The 20,136-nt window shown below is 32.1% G+C and overlaps 1 protein-coding gene across 1 annotated transcript in view; it reads right to left on the bottom strand.

Moving 5' to 3' along the window:
• Positions 1-20,136, bottom strand: part of LOC130899758 (protein unc-13 homolog A) — a 179,597-nt gene that overhangs the window by 17,588 nt on the left and 141,873 nt on the right. The window contains exons 10-21 of the mRNA XM_057809940.1: positions 16,247-16,388; positions 11,396-11,522; positions 9,802-9,921; positions 8,721-8,920; positions 6,953-7,103; positions 6,118-6,570; positions 5,660-5,941; positions 5,341-5,562; positions 5,100-5,266; positions 4,030-4,318; positions 3,580-3,937; positions 952-1,086 (exon numbers count right to left, since the gene is read on the bottom strand). Of these exons, the coding sequence (XP_057665923.1) occupies positions 952-1,086; positions 3,580-3,937; positions 4,030-4,318; positions 5,100-5,266; positions 5,341-5,562; positions 5,660-5,941; positions 6,118-6,570; positions 6,953-7,103; positions 8,721-8,920; positions 9,802-9,921; positions 11,396-11,522; positions 16,247-16,388 (2,646 nt within the window). The remainder of the gene's footprint in view (positions 1-951; positions 1,087-3,579; positions 3,938-4,029; positions 4,319-5,099; positions 5,267-5,340; positions 5,563-5,659; positions 5,942-6,117; positions 6,571-6,952; positions 7,104-8,720; positions 8,921-9,801; positions 9,922-11,395; positions 11,523-16,246; positions 16,389-20,136) is intronic.

Raw genomic sequence — 20,136 nt, 5'->3', positions numbered from 1 at the left:
CCGCAGTCGCCTACAGCGCATGCCCGCTTTCTTCTGTCAGCTTAGCACGGAGTGATCGTAGGTTGAAAAAAAAACGGCCCTCGTAGATTTATACTGTCCAAATTAAAATGTAGTTTTGTGATAATCATATGGGACTACACTTATTTGTTACATAGTAAAATCTACATTGTTATTTTAAAAAACCACAAAATCATCAATTAATTGCATTAAATATCAAGCATATTAAAAAATGTACGTAAAAAGTGCTTTTCTATTATAATTAAGAAGTATGTCCTATATATACAACACAATGTCTTTTTTTTTTCTAGATGGTTATAGTTTTACCTATAAATGTCTAGTGAAGAGAATCTGAAACGGTCTCATTATTATTATAATAATGATAATGAAAATAGAATAGTTTATCCTATTCACCTAATAATTGAATAAAATTTTTACAGCAAGTAATTGTAAGAAAGGAAAAAAATAATAAAGAGAAAGACAAATCAAGTAGGTGATAAAGGGTAACAAATAGGACAATTTTATATTTTCACTCTGTATATGTTCTTCAATTGGTTTATATACTTCACCACCCCAAATGCGAACCACGATATTTTAAAAACATTGATAAAACTATATGGAGAACAATTTCTAATTCTATTCACTACGAGCTAGTCCTTAGTGTGTTTCAATAAGCAAGCTATCCAATTTTAAAATTTCGCTACTATTCAAATGTACAAAATGACAAAAACTTTTATCATAATTAGCTGTTTGCCTATCATTTCAATTTGCTTGTAGATTCTCATCTTCAATGCTGACAAATATTTTTATGACTCTTATATAAATCTAACACTAATAACGTTGGAACGTATTTATATATTGTAAACATTCAAGATGAATAAAATCTAAAAAGTTGTTTGGCAAAAATGTTCGAAACTAGCAATTTGTTTAAATTTGTTTGCGTCAAACTTCTACCTTGCTGGTTTTCGCTTCCCTTTCTCTTTTTAGCTTTCAAAGGTTCCTCTAGTGCTTCTAGTCCAGATTCTGTTTCAGACTCGTCTCGTAAAGAGAGTTGTCTTTGCAGCATCGTGTGTTTATTGTTTAGCGGCACTTTGGTAAGGAAGGAAGAGTTAAGTATTTAGGTTAGACATAAAAAACACGATGAAAGCTGCTTATTTTTTATGATACTTTACCTATGTTGTAAAAGAAGATTGACACTAAAAATTCACTTAATTACTATTTCATCCTATGGATTGAGTTAATGTGTATATGGTGTGAAGGTATTTAATAATTATAACAAATGCTTCAAACCCAGAAGACAGTTTGATTGGTTAGATAGACAACAGTATCATAAAATATATTGTTGTTAGTATACTGAATTTGAACATCAGTCCTTCTGTTTTGCGTAGAATACAATACTATAGGATTCCTATCATGACAAACTCTCAAAAATAGTTGATTTCATAGTCTTTCAAAATGGTTTCCTGCAAGTCAAAATAGTGACCTCGACAGTCAAATTAGTAGCCCAATAAAAGGCTCTATATCAAAAATTCCATACCAAATATACTCTGTAATTGTAAATGTAATCGTAAAAATGTACAGAAATAGTTTTGATAACGGTTTGTTCGTTTTTCGTCTGGTTAGTTAGGTTAGATTAGTACCTTCTGTATCACCTTTGTTGATGATTATAAATAGTTTTTTTTCTGGCCACTACAAGCGGAGCATTTGAGGACTTTCCTAATTCTTTTGTTTTTCAAATTATTTAGTTTTTTCTCATTTCCTTTCCCAAATGGTAACTTTCTTCTCATAGATTCAACTTTAGCTCCTATTCATTTCTTCTTTTTAGTCATTATCCTTTTTTTCTGAATCTTTTTTCGTTCTTCCAAATTTAATTTATAGGCATTGTGTTCGTTGTGGAATCAATTGATTAAATCTGTGATAATGAGTACATTCCAACCGCTATTGTCATACTTGTATCGAAATCTTACGTATAAGTATCTGGCCCAACAAAGAAAACATAAAAATTGTGGAAAAAAATATATTTATTTTTCAACGTTATCTCCTTTTAGCTCCATACACTATTCTCAGCGATCTACAATAAGTTTTATAATAAGAATCATCAAGTAAAGTTAAGTTTCTCAAAATAGCCAATAACTGCCTACATCACCTCTTCATTGTTGAAAATCTTGCAAGTCTGAGAACCGAAAATGATCCGAGGGGGCTAAATCTGGCGAATGGGGTGTATGAGACAGCAATTCAAGCTTCAACACATTAATTTTAGCCATAGTAATAACGTATGTGTAAGCTGGTGTATTGTCTTGATCAAATAACACTTTCTTCTTGCCTCGCCTGCAGATGGAATGATCATTGCCTTCTTTGGAGCCGGTTTTCCCTATTCAATCCACTGTTTTGATTGTTCTTTTGTTTCGAATGTGAAGTTATGGACCCACGTTTCATCCATAGTTATAAAAGGGCGCAAAAATTCGGCTTTATTTTTGTCAAACCCTCGATTGAAACATCTTCATAACGCTGTTTTTGTTCCATTGTAAGCTAAACGCGGCACCCATCTTTCGCACAGCTTTCTCATGGTCAAATTTTCAGTTAATATGCGGTGTACTGCACTCTACGATCACCCAGTACCGCTTTAAGGTCTTCGCAGTTGATAAGACCTCATTTAAACTCTGCTACCCAATATTTTAATGTTTATAACGAAGGAGTAGTATCACCCAGAGTAGAATCAAGCTCAGTTTTTATATAGGTTGAACGGATGTCTTTCAAATAAAAGTATTGTGTCACATAACGACGACCTATTTTTTTCATGTTTACAAATTCACTCAAAACATTCTCTATTGATGGCTGCCAAACAAATACTAAACAACGTGGCGTTGTGTACGTCTTAATACAGTGATATTTTCAGGCATCTACCGCCATCCCTGTGATTATTTGAGCAGGGGTAGAATTTCCTCATGTAACTAATTCTTTCTCTATAAGTATTTGTATGCTACAACATAATGTTGCTTCCTCTGGAATTTGATTAGTCGATATAGTCGTCTGGTATCGATTTTATTAGAGTATATAACCTTTTTTTAGTCGCCGCTGAGAATTCCTCAATCCTATTGAGTGAATTACAAAACTCAAAAATACATATAAAGTTTAAATTGATATTTTGTTTATGAAATCTATATTCTTTTATAATCCAATAGAACTTGGAGAATTTTTTGGGTTAGATGCAAGTACAATTAATATCAATGTCGTTGATTCATTTTCTCTGATACCCAATATAAATGTAATGGATAAAAATCTATATCAAGTAGATTTTTTTCACATAGAAATAAAGAATTTAAATTCAATATTTATATTTTTAATTTGATTCCTTTTTAAGAATCGTCGATGCTTATCATTCATATAGAAATAATACCCCTTTCACTTTCTTTTCAAAACAATGAATATTTCATTTGTAATGATATAAAAACAAAGAAGAGAGTAATTGAAATTTTCTTTTCCGCTATACAACTAACTTTCATCGAGTTTTTTTTAATTGGAGTGTTCAAGTGATGGAAAATGTAATTCGTGATAATGCAATTAATGCAGAACAGAACTCACCTTCATTAATTTGCGTAGTAACAAAGGTCTTGATAAGCGTATCAGTTGTTTGCGTATACAACGACAAAGCATACCGGAGACTTTGTAACTCCGGACTCTTGTCTAAGAAGGCTTTTTTCAGTCCATTTCCACCAGCATGGAAGTATTGCTTAATAGTATCCAAGGCTACGTCAAGTACAGCACATTGCTTTGGAGATAAATTCTTTTCTACTTCTTTTGATATGTCCATGACTCCGCTGAGAGCATTTTTGACATCTTGCTTTCCAGTCATATGATTCTTGAAAAGTTTGGACATATCTTCGATCTTCGTGTTCGCCGCCAAATTCTTGGCATTGTCTGTTAAACTTTTGAACATCATCTAGAATACCAAACAGAAATTAGTCAAATTGAAAAATTAATACTATTTTTTGTACTAATTATAATAACTACAATAAAAATATCTATACCTACCGTCTTATCCGTCATTGGAGGTAACACCACAGTCTTCTCCAATATTCTCATAACAATTTTCCACAACTCCTTCAGCAGCCTCTTAAGAACAGTTTTTTCACAGGATTGAGCGTATAATGATAGAGAACCATCTAATAAATCCATGAGAGGCCTCAAAACCTCGTCTGCTTCAACAGCAACTGCGTTTCTTTGTGCTGGTTGATTTAATTGACCAGGTTGTCCTCCACCTTTGATAGCGAGTAGAAGATCAGCCAGTTCCTTAACGCTCACTGTTATTCTGTGCTCTAAACTGAAAAAAATATAAACAATATGTTTCTACATAGTCCAAATATATTTGTCTTGTATCTTAAATTTATTTAAGAAGTTGATAACAAAATTTTAGATATAATGATCATACCAGAGAAGAATGCTATGATGTCTAGTTTTTTTCTTTTATTTTTTGAGTACCTCTGCAGTCGCTAGACTACAAATGAAAATTATAAAGCTAGAGGTGATTGTTGAGAGCTATGACCACTCAGTCATCTACAGAAAAGTTCCATTATCATATCCCTAGCAAACAGAAGTCTACAATTGAAAAATTACTGTTATGGTTTATTTTTTGATTGAGTATAAAAATGACGAGGCATTCGTAATCCACAGGCGTATCACATCTTTCAGTAGACAGTTAAAATATTTCATGAAGCTGTAACTTGAGTAGTTTCGTATGAAATATTTGTATAAATATTATGAATAAAACTGGTGGTGTCGTACTTCATATTAATTTTTCACCCGATCTGAGTATCAATCCTTTATACCACATCCTAAAGTTATACACAACATCTTGAGATAGTGGTAGTATTCAGCTCCTTTCTATATGAAATTTGTGCAATTTACAATAAGTAAGCAATTTACAATAAGTAAATAGTAATATGAAAATCAAATTGTGGGAAATCTTAGCAATAACGATATTGGGTACATACCATGGAGAATTTACAAAAATTCTAAGTACTTTTGCTTAAAATATGTCTAGAATTGCCTTGTTAAAGTTAGATTCTATGTTCCATAGTTGACTACCAATGAAAATAACATACCTGCAAGCAAATTGTTGTGCTAATTCATCCAGACTCCCATTCAGAGTTTGCTGCAGCTCTTTAAGTATATTAGCAGCATCTTCTTCTAGTTTGTCACCACCCATAGATTCAAACATTTTTTCTAATTGTACCCGCAATTGTTGAATATTGTTCATTAAAATGCATGCCTAGAATGAGATATATTGTATAAAAATTATTCATTATTCTTTAATAAATATGAGTTATTCAGGCATATACTCACTATTCTTTCTTCTTTTAAATGTTCAGGGAATTCTTTCTTCACTATATCTGCGTACGCTATTAATACTTTTACTATTGTTTTCGCAAATCTCTTCATGTATCTCTTCCATATTTCCGGATCTGGACATTCTAATTTAGATACGACGTCGAAGCACTGTGTAAGTTGTGTGAAAACGTCTACTACCGAGTTTGAGAAGAGCGCATGTTCACTACTCTTCTGAAACTGAAAACGCAAGTTATTTTTAGATATTGTATGAACTAGGAAACATTTATACGAGGTAAAAATCAACTTTGTTCATTTGGTTCATTTGATAACTTACACAATCTTTTTTGTCTCTATTGAAGGCACCATGTAAATACTCTAAAGATACATCATCATTCTCATTTAACCACTGCATGACGAATGGTTCGAACCAAGCTGGATACTCCGGTACAGCACCTTTGTATGGCGGCACATCTTTCACATAATTTGAATACAACCATTTCACTTTGAAATGCAGATTCATATATGCTGAAGATTTACATAATCTATGTTGCTCGTGTTCTTCCAAGGCATATTTCATATCAACGGCGAAAAGACTCCACATTGTTGCGGCAGATAACTGGAAATAGAATTATTTCTTCACTTATACATGAACAATTTGTGATCTAGAATAATATATAAATGATAATTGAGACCAACGAAAACAAAGAAGAAGCTCGTAAAAAAATCCTACTCAACAAAAAATATATTTTGTTACGGTGATTAAGAGTACTTGAAATTGTAATAATATTTTACCTGTCCAATATTTAATTCTTGTGGAAATTGATTGAGCACAGGTCCATAACTATTTTTATCTTCTTCAATCACCGATACAATTAGTGCTATAAGTTTATGCCAAAAATCAACGCTTTCAAGTCGAGGTCCGTGATCATCTGGATCTCTTTTTGGTTCATTGGGATCTGCTTGGAATTCTCTATTGTACAGCTCATAAGTATTTTCAAACAAAAATTGATACGTCGATCGTAAACACGCTTTCACACAATCTTTTACTACTGTTGAAGCACGTGGTGGACAAGCTAATTCTTGTACTTTCATACGAAAAAATGTGATGCTGGTGAGAAGATCTACAGTTGATTTTAAATCTTTCAATTTGTCGACACTGGAAGCTGGGAAGTTGTTTCGGTACATCGAGAGATCTATACGTAACGAGTTGTGCAGTTGATCGAGCAATTTGACAAATTTTTCTTTCTGTAAGAAAACCGTACTTTTTATAATATATTTCAGTTATCCGATGATATAATAATACAAGAGATAACAAACAAAGTGAAGTATACCTAAGTTTTGATAATTTGTAAAGAGCCAAATCACTGTTTCTTAAATTATTCAAAATTTGAAAAGAAATTGAAAAATTTATATTCAAAACAATCATTATAGCAATATAGCATTAATCCATAGATGTGGGTTTGTGTTGAGTTGAGGTACCTATGTTTAAAACAATTAAAAAACCAGATTGTTGTCAGAACTTTCAACCTTCCACTTTAATTAAAGCGGAATATTTTGTTCCATTAGTTAACTGAGAACAAATGGTAAGTGGAAATCACAGCATTGAAAAATAAAAAAAGAAACTTACGCCAAAATTGGATGCAGCGAACCTATCACTGGCTGATACAGCTGATAATGCTGTAGTGTGTGCGTAGTATGCATTGATATTTGCTAGTAAGGTACTCATGACAGCTGGTACTCCTGGGCATAAATATTTAGTAGAAAGGCAGTGGAAATGACTGAAAAAAATTAATTCATATTAAATATTATATAAATTTTTCTGATTTACATCATATTTCTATAATAGTGTAAAGATAAAAACTAAAAAACTAATTAAGAGCACTCAACAGAACAAAATACTTCTCTTGCCTTAAATCTATTGAAATTTTTGAACGAAATTTCTCGAATTTGTCATTTTGTCACTATACTTTGTGAAACACAATGAGAAAACACTTGCAAAGTAGGTAGGTAAGGGTAAAACCAATTACTGGAACAATCTACAGGGGTTTAGACAGACACAGATACTCCTGGGAAATTTAACCAATGACTACGAAAAATAACAGGAGTCTTGCCAGGGCACTGCCGCCTCAATGGACGCTGGGTTAAGTAGAGGATGCAACGTGCAGATTATGTTATGTAGAAGTCGAAGCCTCTATCGACAGACTCTTGAAGTGGAAGAGACTGCTAAACTTCGGAAAATTACACCTAGAAGCGTTTGAATTAGAGGACGACGAAGTCTAGCAACTGAAGCCATATACTATACTGAACTATCTAAAAGGAGTGAGATTAATTTATCAGTTATAAATACTGAGGATCACCAGTGCCACAGCAAGAAAAGGAGACCTTTGGGTCACAGTGTAAATGACACCCTGAACTGCATACATACCAAAAATGATGAAAAGAAATATATGAAATTTTATTTAATGATCACAAGAGACTTAAAGTCAAGATGATTTATTAAAAAAAACTTCAAAAATTATAATTGTTAATAAACATTAATTGTAGACATTTTTTGCTTTATACAAAGCACTGGAAGGTAAGAGTGGAAAGTTTGGGATCGTGATTTAATTTTTGAAGATTGGGTGCAAGTTGTGTGTCAGGTTTCAAATCAACTGAATTCACACTGAAAAATCTTTTTCACAGTATTTTGAAATGCTTATTTGAAAACACATTATTTCAGGTTAATTTTCATTAATGTAACTGTTTGACTTCTTAAGCTCTAATTTCAGAATGAATTTTGACCTAAGTTACATGATGGTGTGGTTTGGGGCAACTCCTGTGGGTAGGTATGAGATTATGTGAAAAATTCAAGGCAACAGAAGAATGGAAGAAGGGAAGCGAATAAAAACTGTTGAGTTTCTACACACAAACAAAAAAGGGAGGCCCAGAACTAGAGAGCTAGTTAGAAAATTTTACCTAAATTTCCGGATATAAAAAAAATGTGAAAATATGTACTTTTTAGTAAATTTCGAAGTTTTATGTTTCTTAAATCTGTCCTAAACCACCCCAGGGTGGATAGTGATCAGACAATTCACATACTGGAAAAAAATATATCGAAATACTTTTATTTTTTAATTCGGAAGGTACTTATTATATACTTGGATTACTTATTATACTTGACTAAATAATGGTTAATTTCCTATAAAATAATCAATGTTTATATACATTTTCATTATTTTCTTAAACTTCTTACTTCTTAGACCTATATAAAGTGACCTAAAATGAAGATAAATCATCACGAAAAACATTTCCATTCTTTGAGATATATGAAAATGTATCAAATTTAATAAAAACGTCCAATTCAATTATCGAGAACTCAGAAAATCTTAAAAACTAATATCTATAGAGGTACTCACGTCATAGCTTGATAAATTAGCTCTATCCCATATCGCATCGCGAACTCGTCGACAATTTCCTCGGCCGCATCGTGAAAATAAACTTTCCAAGCATCGTCTCCTTTATTTTCTGGCAAAGTGACTACTCCATTATTCTGTTCACACAAATAATGAAAGAGGTTTTCGTGAAGACAGGTGTACTGAACGTGATAAGGCGCCACCTACAATAGAAATATATTATTATTACATATGTAGGTAGATAAAGTGTCGACAAATTGTAATGTCTTATTTGGGATTCATGAAATGCAGAATCGGTGCACGCAAATTTGATGTTAACGATTTAAAGCGTGTTTGGTCTTACTTTATCACATTAGAATACATAACATAACTTTAAGGAGGAAAATTATTATTTTAATATAATTCCAAGATTACATGGCAATTTCAATCGACTAAATAGAGAAAATATATTACAACTTCGCTTAGTTGAGAAATTTCAGTTCGACTGTAACAATTTTTTCTATCAATATTTATCTAATGTTTTACTTATGGTATAACACTTATACGACCTTCGTTTTATGTCCAACTTTTGTCTTAGCTCCACTTATCCATCAATAATATGTAGGAGCCACCAGACTTAAACGATGGGACTTAGCTTGGACCAACGCTGGGAAACCCGTCCTTGGCAAACCAATAATGGCCTAAGCCTGGTTCAAGTGTGGGTAACTTAGCTCCGGCTATTCTATAGTCAGCCGAGCCTGGCGTAACTCTATGTAACCTCACCTCGGCCATCCCATATTCACCCAAGCCTGGCTGAGCTCTGGATAACCCGACCTCGGCCATCCTATAGTCAGCCAGGCTTGGTAGAATTCTGAGTAATCCGACTACGGCCATCCTTTAGTCAGCCAGGTTTGGTAGGTATTGCATAGTATTGCAAAGCAAGCAAGGGACATTGTTATCACTTTAGAGTCCCATCAAGTCTGAGCCAATAATGGCTTGCAAGCTAGGGCCAGAGTTGTACATACTTGGCCCAAATCTGGACCTATACTGGGCCCATCATAAAATTCTATATGGAAAGTTATAGAAAATTTGATATAAAACCTACCTTTTCTTCTCCTTTTATCTCTACAGATATGTGAAGGCGAATAGCACCAGATACAGCCGATTTATCTGTTCGTTTCTCTAAATTGTACCATACATCCATTTCACCTGATAATGTGCGTACCTACAAAGTTATATACATCAATCATATCTTTATCAAAAAGTACTTTTATACAGGGTTTTATAATAGGCATAATGGCAGCATTGAATAATCAGAAACTAAATGTTCTTAGAGGAAAATATTTTTTCAATATTCATCTGCAATCTCTAGTAATTCTTATTATAGGAAAATTGTGTGATAATAAAATTCAGTTGGCATAATCTACATGAATCCAGTTAGCTATAATCAATAAATAGACCAATTGGTTTGGTTTATTGGGATTACGCGATCATTTCTTTTAAGTCTACGCTGAGCTTTTGGTTGTAGTATGAGGTTAGATCTCACTCTATGTGGATGATATCCTAATATATTTTTATAGCTTATAACAAAATATGGCACAATCCATAGAGCATCTACAACAATTTTTAAGACTTTCGATTGAAATTGCTTCAGAGTTTTAATATTAGCATTGACCCTCACAGTGGGATATCTTATGTCGAAATTTGCTTTTGCCTTATTTATTTTAAAGCTGTAGTTGTATTTGATGCTACAATAAAATATTTGTTTGATGCTAATATGGCAGAATGTCTGCAAATATGGCTGCTAATACGTCATCGCTATTTGGTAGATCAGCAGTGAAGAAGAGATAAAGTAGCAGTCCCAAAACACTGCCTTGAAGAACGTCGGCGTTCATTTTGAACAGTGGTGTTTGTTCATCAGGGCTATAATTAGAAAATAGCGATCTTCAAGGTAGAAGTGAAGGATTGGGTAATAATTGATAGGTGAAGATGTTTTGATTTCAATTAAAAAGCGATTTTGTGAAACCTTGAGAACAAAACAGTGTATATTTTTGTAGCGATTATCTATTTCTAATTCATTCGATAAGTTTGCGCAATAGCCAGGGCCGATCCTAGCATAGTAGCAGCTCATGTATCATCATGCAGTTTATCGATCGAGCAAAACGGTAATAGTTACTTGTTTTTCTTGTTTTTTTGCTTATCAAGGACATTGGCGTCGATCTTGTCATGACAGCAGGCAACTATCGTATTCTTGTAAAAAATGTGTGGTAATGGATTTTTTCTTCAAGTCATAAGTATATTATTTATCATGAGATCAAAAGTTTATTCTTTCAATTTAATGTAATTTTCACTAACTCGTATGTTCCTGTTTTAAATTCTAGTAAAAAGATTCACTTTATTATTTGAGCGTTGAGGTTATTCGAACTCGGTGGCTTTGTTGTTTCATATTTATTGTGTTTTCACAACTACTCTAGATAAAAGTATATGAACGATTCAGATTAAAAGTTGACAGAAGTCTTGAGCAATATACAAAAGACAAGTTAACAAATATAATTATGGTTATAATAAAATAATAAAGTATAGGTGGAATGGCGATAAATGTTTCAATAAATTTTGTACAATGACAATTTTACTGAACTTAAATAAATACCGAATTCATAACTGTGAAGAATATTGATTATTTCAAGTTGTATACTTACTTCGATAATGGTTTGACCTAAGAAATCATCCGATTCTCTTGTTAGTTTTTGTCTTAACTTACTCTTCAAATCATTATCTTCATCCCAAACTCTGACTTTGATTCTATCAGAAGAATTGTGGCATTCACTGAAAAAAAAATATAAATATGTATTTCGAATTTGTATTGAGAACACCAACAAAACATATTATAAATAGAGAAAATTCAAACAAAATTATTCAAAATATGTCTTCAAATGTCGAATTATTAAAAATAGTATATAAGTAGTTATATACTTTCAGTTTCTGGTATTTAGATGTTACCAAAACATAAATTTCAGGAATCTCAAGCAAAAAAATTAATCTTAACACATAAGAAATAATTTTTTATCTATATTCAATTGTATGAATATTTTATAGCCATGAAAATGATGGAATTTCATCTCATATTCACTTTGATTCGAGATTTTCTACCGAATGTCAAGAAAAATTGTTTACGATTTGAAATTTATAAATCTATTAAAAAATCATCTATACTAAATCCAATTGAGAATGAACAATAAACATTTCAAATTATTAGAAGACATATTAAAAAATTATCTTCATTATTTTGGATATCAATAATTTTATCCCTTGTAGAATTTTCTTCTATAAAGTTTATCTCTCTTGTATGTAGTTTGGATCCCAGAAGGTTTATATCTCGAGTAAATTGAATTAGTGTTATGTTTCTGTCTAATTGTTAATAGGGGCCCAATGCATTTCCATATCCTGGCTTTATGTTGAGGTGTTCCACCGGGATACTTGACTTCAAAACAAAATTCCGAACTTGATCGATTTGTGATTTTTTGTTCTATCAATTCCTCAGGGCGTTTGGATCATTTTCAGTGTAAGGCATAGTGGCGTATTCGTTTGCAAAATTTAATTTAATTTTAACAACGAAAAACTAGAAAAAATACATTTTTTGCAAGCAATTGATTTTTTTCATAATCTATACAATATTTCGAATAAAAAATATTCTTACACTCACTATTGTATCTCGAACTCATTAATTGTTTTGAATTTTTTATAAATTGAAGGTAGCCGAAAATTCTAATTTTCTTGAATTAAACAATATACCTAAAAAATCGAAATGCTTTAATTTTGAATTTTTTATAGAATATTTCAACTATATTAAGTTATATGAAATAACCTAAATAGACTTTACTAAGAATTTACTACTTATGTTGCCTATTCTGCTATAAAATAAAAATCATGTAAGCCAGTGGGTTCTATGTAATAGGTAGAAATTTCTCATAAATCTCAATAGGAATAGTTATTTTCTTTAATCTCATTGAAAAATGAATTAGAAAGGTTTTATTTTTAAGAGAGATCCCGATAATGATTTATTTTAAGACATAATATCACTGTTAACTTCAATTACCGAAAACGTTTTATAAAATGACTTAAAAATAAAAAAAAAATCTCATTACATAAAACTATCAGTTGGAAAATTCAATAGATTAATATAAGAAACAGTAATAATAATTTTTTTAACGTATTATTGTTGAATCACAGCAAATAATTTTTTGAGGGCGTCATCGGCCTTTCTCATACTCATCTTATACATCATATATGTAATATGGACAGGTTAAACGGGAAGGAATGTCCCACTATTTAGGAACCGACAATATACTCGTTCCAGATACCTCGTTCAGGTTGCGCATCTTTGAGAATGCGCAGAACCAAGCTGGAACCTCGTAGGATGGAGAAAGCGTTATCATTCTGTCTTCTTTAGTCGGAATAGCTTCCACTAGAAAGTTTCCATATACAGGGTGTTTCTATATTCGTCCACAGAGAGATCTCAATAAATTATTCATTTTGATATGGGAATACGAACCCTTACGGGGCCTAGTTGCTGAGATATGTGCAAAAATTTGCCATAAATCAAGAACGCCTTTTTTTCAAATTTGGTGACCAATATGCTCCTTAATAAAGTAATAATTTAACATAAACAAACTTTGGAAATATACAACTAATGGCGCGCTGTCTGGGTTAGTTGTCACTTTTATCCTCCTATTTTCCACGCCACTTGAACAAATTCTTTTTTAATTTTGTTTTAAATTGCCTGATTATTTTATGGAGCTAAAATGAACGGTGCTGTAGAAATTTGTCTCAAAAAAGTCTGCAAGCACGTGAGTAATTTACAAATTAATTAATTATTCATTTAATTTCGAATAATAATTACGGGTAAGTAGTTCAAAACAAATAAAAATTATTCATAATTTAAATTTCACGTTTTTCAATGACAACTACTGTAATTTTGTTATTGTTGTGATACAGTGTTGCTTACATTTAATTTGTGCTATTATTATTTTTATTTTCATTGTTATTATTGTAATACATTTTTGCTTGAAATTGAGATTATTGAATTGAATGAATATTGAAATTGAATGAATAATTAATTAATTTGTAAATTACTTACGTGCTTACAGACTTTTGTTAAGAGGCTTATTTCTAAAACACCGTTCATTTTAGCTCCATAAAAGTTTTGTGATTTTTAGTTAGAAATAATCAGGCAATTTAAAAACAAAATTAAAAAAAGAATTTGCTCCAGTAGCGTAAAAAATAGGGGGATAAAAATGATAACTAACTCTGACAGCGCATCATTGGTTCGATATTTCCAAAGTTTGTTTAAGTCGAAATATTACTTTATTAAGGAGCATATTGGTCACCAAATTTGAAAAAAAAATTTAAAGGCGTTCTTGATTTATGGCAAATTTTTGATTTAAAATTTTGAACATCTTATATCTCAGCAACTAGGCTCCGTAAAAGTTCGTATTCCTATATCAAAATGAATAATTTATTTAGATCTCTCTATGGTAGAGCGTTGTCGGTCGAATATACAAACACCCTGTAGGAGTATTACATATATGTTCAACATAGAGATGGGAGTGAGATAGAAATTCTTCTTTCTCGAAAGTGTATGCGCGAAGAAAGCATATTGTTATAATGTGAATAAAACATATAAAAAAACAAAATTTTTCAAATTTATTTAGGTTATTTTGCTTAATATTGTCGAAATATTCTATAAAGAATTCAAAATAATAGTATTTCGATTTTATAGGTATATTATTCAATTCAAGAAAATTAGGATTTTTGGCGATTTTCAATTTCCAAAAATACATAACAATTAATTGGTTGGAGACACGATAGTGAGTGTCAGGACTTTTTTATTCAAAATATTGTATAGATTATGAAAAAAATCAATTTCTTGCAAAAAATGCATTTTTTCTGGTTTATTTAGTTTTATCAAGTGTCATATTACACTTTTATAATCGGGAACACCTCCCGGACTTTTTTAAAAAAAATTACGAATTAAAACAATTTTGCAAACGAATAGCTCTGGTCTATTTGTAATATCATTCGATACGATACGATTGATATTGACTAGTATAAATTCAACATTTGTGTAATATCGAAAGTAAACCACTAAGCGGTTATCAATAACATGAGATAATGAGTAGACAATTTACAAATACTGGAACCCATATTTTCTTCAAATTAGATTTCTGACGTAACATGTATGTAAGAATGAAATAAGGAAGCTTAAAAATTGAGAGATATGTAGTCTCCAACTTCATAAAAACAATAAAAATTTCTGTGCATAGAACCAATTCTGGTTAATATTTTTTAAGTTCTTATCAATGTGCAGATCTAGAAACTTGTTATATAGTCTAACGTAAAGTTTGTTAGATTGTGTCTGTTGTAGACTAGAAAATGGTACGATGAGTCTATCCGCATCCCTAGTGCTATAATTGTGAACATCAGAATGAGTTGACTTATCTCGTACACCTCTATGAATACACAGAAGTTATTCAATTATATACATACAAGTCATTGATAGGATCTCATATTCCATAAAGAGTTCGCGGTAATGTACTCGACTCCTTGCATTGTGAATAATAGACAAAGCACTCTTCTGGAAGGTAAAAACCTATTGCTAGAGTTGCTCTATAGAGAGATACCATAAACCAGATTATTGTGGATCAAAGCAGAGTAAGTACAATCACTGCCAATGTAGGAGCGCAAAAAGCTGTGATGAATTTTTGAGCATAGTGAATCTAAATGCTCTTCCAAATTGATACCGGGATCTCATGTGATTCCCAATAATTTCATAGATTCCCCTCTGGTATCTCGTTTTACTCGGCTAAAAGTTATTTTTTCAGTTTTTGCTTCGTTTAAATTCAAATTGTTTGAATCAAACCAAGATTTAGTTACCTTTAGGTTCTTAATGCTGCCGCTTCCATTCCCTTTTGTGAGGAATGTAACATCGTCGGCGAATAAAACTGATCGACATTTAAGAGATGCCGGTAAATTGTTTATATATAGCAGAAACAATAATGTTCCAAGCACACAGCTGTTAGAGCTTACGTACTGCTGCCGATTTTCTAAATAAGATTCACACAGCTCCAGTTCTCTACCTTAGAATCCAACAGAATTTCTAAGTTCGCGCAGTCAAAGGGTTAGATACATAATGGATGCTATCAATAGAGTTCTAGATTGCCTGAATGGTGGATTTGTGTTTCTGAAACTCAAATTGACATTCAATTTTCAAAGTTATTTTATTCTAAATAGGAGCTAAGTCTAATTTTGATCAGTATTTCAAATATTTTAGAGATCACATCTATGGGCCTATAGGCGTTGACGAGATGAAGTCGCCACTTTTCAAAACTGGAATTATCTTTGATATCTCCAGTACCTGAGGCCAGTTTACCTTGTATTATTTATAACATAGAAAATTTGGTTTCATTCCAGTAAGAAATTAGTCAGAAATAGAACATTATTACAGAAGTACAAATCTATATCAAAAATAATAAACTAAAATCAATACTTACAAATAAAACTTTTCATCCCAAACAGGATTTAGCTCTTGAGGCATAGTTCTTGTGCGTTTTTTCACTTTTCCTACTTGAACTGTGACGTATGGATCCGAAGTTCCACTTTTGTCTTTAGCTATCAACCCTTGTGCTGATTTAACTAAACCCCAAAATTAAATAGTTAATATTTCGGCATTAAATCAAAAGCTAAAGCGGTTCTCGTTAGAAAATCTTCGATTAAACCAGCACTAGATCATCTAAATAGATTTACTCGAGAAACGCCTTAGTTTCTCTCTGTAGACGTTATTAGTAGAAATACGTTACAGAGAAATTAATTTTGCGATAATATTGATATATACATTAATGCAACACATCACAACATTCAAGATACAACACTTTGACAGACGATTAGAAATCTTCTTTCATGCAATATGCTGGCAGAAGGCGAGAAATATAGAGAATACACAACAAAGCTAATTGCTTCGTGTATTTCCTATTAGTATGTATGTTAAATAACAATATTCATAGTGTGTTTTCAGAGTGTGTTTACTGCTGTTTTACCTGCGTGTTGTCTGGCCATTCTGTTCGATGAACCCTGTAAAAATTTAGGCAAACAGTTTTTAAGTATCAGACTCCCATTCAATCACTTCATTTGTATATATTTTGAATTGATAATAATTAAAATTTATTACAAACATTTCATGTAATGATAAAATATTACCTTGTCATACACTATATATCTAATACTGGGTAAGCGTTTTAGGATGGAAATTCAGAGGGTGTCTCATAAGTAATGTCGATTGTAATATGTGAAAATTTCGTAATATATCAAGATTGGTTTTTAATTCTATAAAGAATACATTGCTTCACGTTCTTTTGATGATTTTCTCATTGCCAACGAAGTACCTAATAGGTATTTTCATGTATAGTTCTTATGAATCGATTAAGACTTGTCGTCTTTAGAAATACTTTGATTGAAAGAGGGGTTCATTGGTTTTTTTGGATAGGTTGAGGACATTTCTTATGTTAAGGAAGGGACTTATTGGGTTTGGCACTGATATAGGAATTACTGTGCTAAATTGGGCTGAAAAACAAGAAAAAAAAAGCGAACAATGAAAACGATGAGTGAAAAATAAAGAAACGACCGATAAAAAAAAGAAAAACAGATATTGGGGATATATTTGTTTGAGCAGCCGTGGCATCAAATTAAAGGAAAAAATACAGCTAATGAGCAAACGACATGGCGTTAGTTAAATCTCCCCTGGACCTTCTAAAAATACGACACATCGCCATTTGAAATTAGGTAATATATATGATATTTTCCAAGCGAGATTCAAGCGACACATCAAGTGTTTAAACAGCTCTCTGCCCTGTCGAGAGTTGATCCTTTTATTAGGTGCATTGTCACTTGCAATGAACCAGAACAATCCAAACATGGAGTGGTTGGACAAAGGAAAGTTACCAGAACCCGTCGAAAAGAGAAGTTGATTCGAGCATACAGTCTTGTTGTGTATCTGGTGTACTTTAAAATCCTTCCAGATGGTCAAGCTAAGCATATAGTACACAACTGATACGAATATCCAGAAATATCCAGGTTTATTTAACCCAAAGCGACTTCTCTCACAACAAGACAATGGTAAACCGCTTACTGCGAAGTTACTCAGAATAAGATCGAAGAAATTGGTAGCATTGAACTCTACCATTGCCAGCATTTAGTCCGGACCCTGCACTATCAGATTAATATTTATTCAATTCATGGCGAATTTCTTATGTGGGAAGAATTTGAATCCAAAGGAGATAATGAAAATAGAGTGCGGCAATTTTTTGCATCTAAAGTGAATGAATGGTTTTATTAAGTTCTCAAAGAGGTTGCTGAACGTTGCGTTAAAGTCATAGAATACGATGGACTGTACTTCAAATATTGAGGCTTTCTTTGTATGATTATTTAGTAAGCAAAATGAACATTAGAAATCGATACAATTTATGAGACATCCTCCATATTTATAAATGCTGAGTTAGAAAGTTTTTCTCGTATCCTAACTAAGATAAAAATATAAACTTAAAATAATAACATTGCATAAATGAAATATTGGGATTTGAAGACAGAAATAGTTATTCTAAAGTTATAAATTTCCACAAAATCTACTTAATTGCTCTTATGGTATTAGTTAAAATGTAATTTGAATAAATTATTGCGAAACTAGAATATAGGGTTTATGTGCTAACCATTTAATGAAATGCAGTTCGTGATCATTCAGTTTTCTTAACGAATTTGAATAATTAGCTGAAATAATTTAGATTATCCTGCTCATATATTTTGACATAATAAAAATAAATATTAGTTCCGAACCAAAATACGTGGAATGGCGAATATAAAAAGATGAAAATTTATAGCTACAGTGTGTATTTCAATTGATTACATAATAGTTACATTTTTATAGCATCTTGGAAGTTTTTCATGGTAATTTTATAACGCTAACGATCAGTAGATTGCTTTTTATATAGAAAAGAAAACATTTATGACCTAGTGTACCATATAAAATTTCTACTATTAAAATGATTTACACATTTTTATAGCAGCAATTATGTTTCTAGATGAATAGTCACAGGGCTAAATTTACCGAAGAAGCTCCCAAAGCATTGAAGACGGTTTAGAAATCGTATGAGTGATTTGAAAGTCAAAATGAGTCAGTTAAGGACAAGGAGTTGTCTTCACACCACTAAAAACGAATAAATGCAAAAAGTTAACCCAATCATATTAGCGGGAGGAATAGGGATTGTAACCCAAAGATCCTACTGTGGATATACATGGCAATTGTTAGACCAATCATCAAATCGCAACAGCTTCACTAGAAGTTATTCTGAATCTCCCACCTCTGAGAATCTCAAATATCACTTAGAATGTTCAGATACGGAATCATCAAAGAAAAACCGTCCTTAAAAAACCTTGAACATGCTCCAGGATGAACTACTAAAAAAGTTTCACTTTGTGAGAAGTGAAAGGGATGATAACACCATAAAAGAAATAATCAGAAATGCAGCAGACTGAACTGAAAGCCTGGGCAACAGAATAAACATTTTTCAAGCAGAAATTTATTAGTTGGGAATATCTGGGCAACTTAAACGAGTTAGACGAATAAATATAGTTACTCTGCGATGAATTTCTTGGAGGAGGAACACGAAGTAGCTGACATATTCGTTAAAGCAGGGATAGACAAACCCTTCAAAGGATCTGAGCTCTTTTGTGGTATCAGGTACAGAGCAACAAAAAAAGCATGGGAAAACAATGTAGATAGGGGCAAAACTAATTACTGGGGCAAATTATAGGGGCCGAGAGAGATAAAGAATCTCATGGGAAACTATAACCAGAGAAGATTGGCTGCAAGTATCAGCCTAAGTGAGGACAACCTACGAATACTAACTAACTAATGCTAGACTTAGCAGATAATGCAGCATGCAGATTCTGATGGGCAGAGGACGAAACTTCTATCCACACTCTGTAGAAGAGTGAAACATTACGGACCTTCCCAGTACTATACCTTGGAGCTTATGGCATAGAACACGAAGATCTCTGGAAACTACAGTAATCCCATAATCCCACAACTTTCTAAGAGGAAAAGGATGAATAGATTAGCTGTAAATACTGGGATCCCCTGTATTGCAGTAAGAAAGGGGGACACAATAGGTTGTGGTGTATATGATACCCCAATATCTACATATAAACAACTTTTATCTGGGGTTTAAAGACCCACGTGGTAGGTGCTTGCAGCTAATTAAACATTTTTTATTGAGTTTTTTTCGTACAGCGCTTATATAGAGCATTTTTATGTATATCTATTCAAAATAATGTTAACGAGAGTTTAATTTATAGTGAAAAACCCGGTACTAGTTGTGCGAAAATTGTTTTA

Source organism: Diorhabda carinulata, chromosome 11 (genome assembly GCF_026250575.1).
Source record: "Diorhabda carinulata isolate Delta chromosome 11, icDioCari1.1, whole genome shotgun sequence".
NCBI classification, from domain to species: Eukaryota; Metazoa; Arthropoda; class Insecta; order Coleoptera; family Chrysomelidae; genus Diorhabda; species Diorhabda carinulata.
The sequence above is the reverse complement of the archived record's forward strand: the minus strand, read 5'-3'. Positions and strand labels throughout refer to the sequence as shown.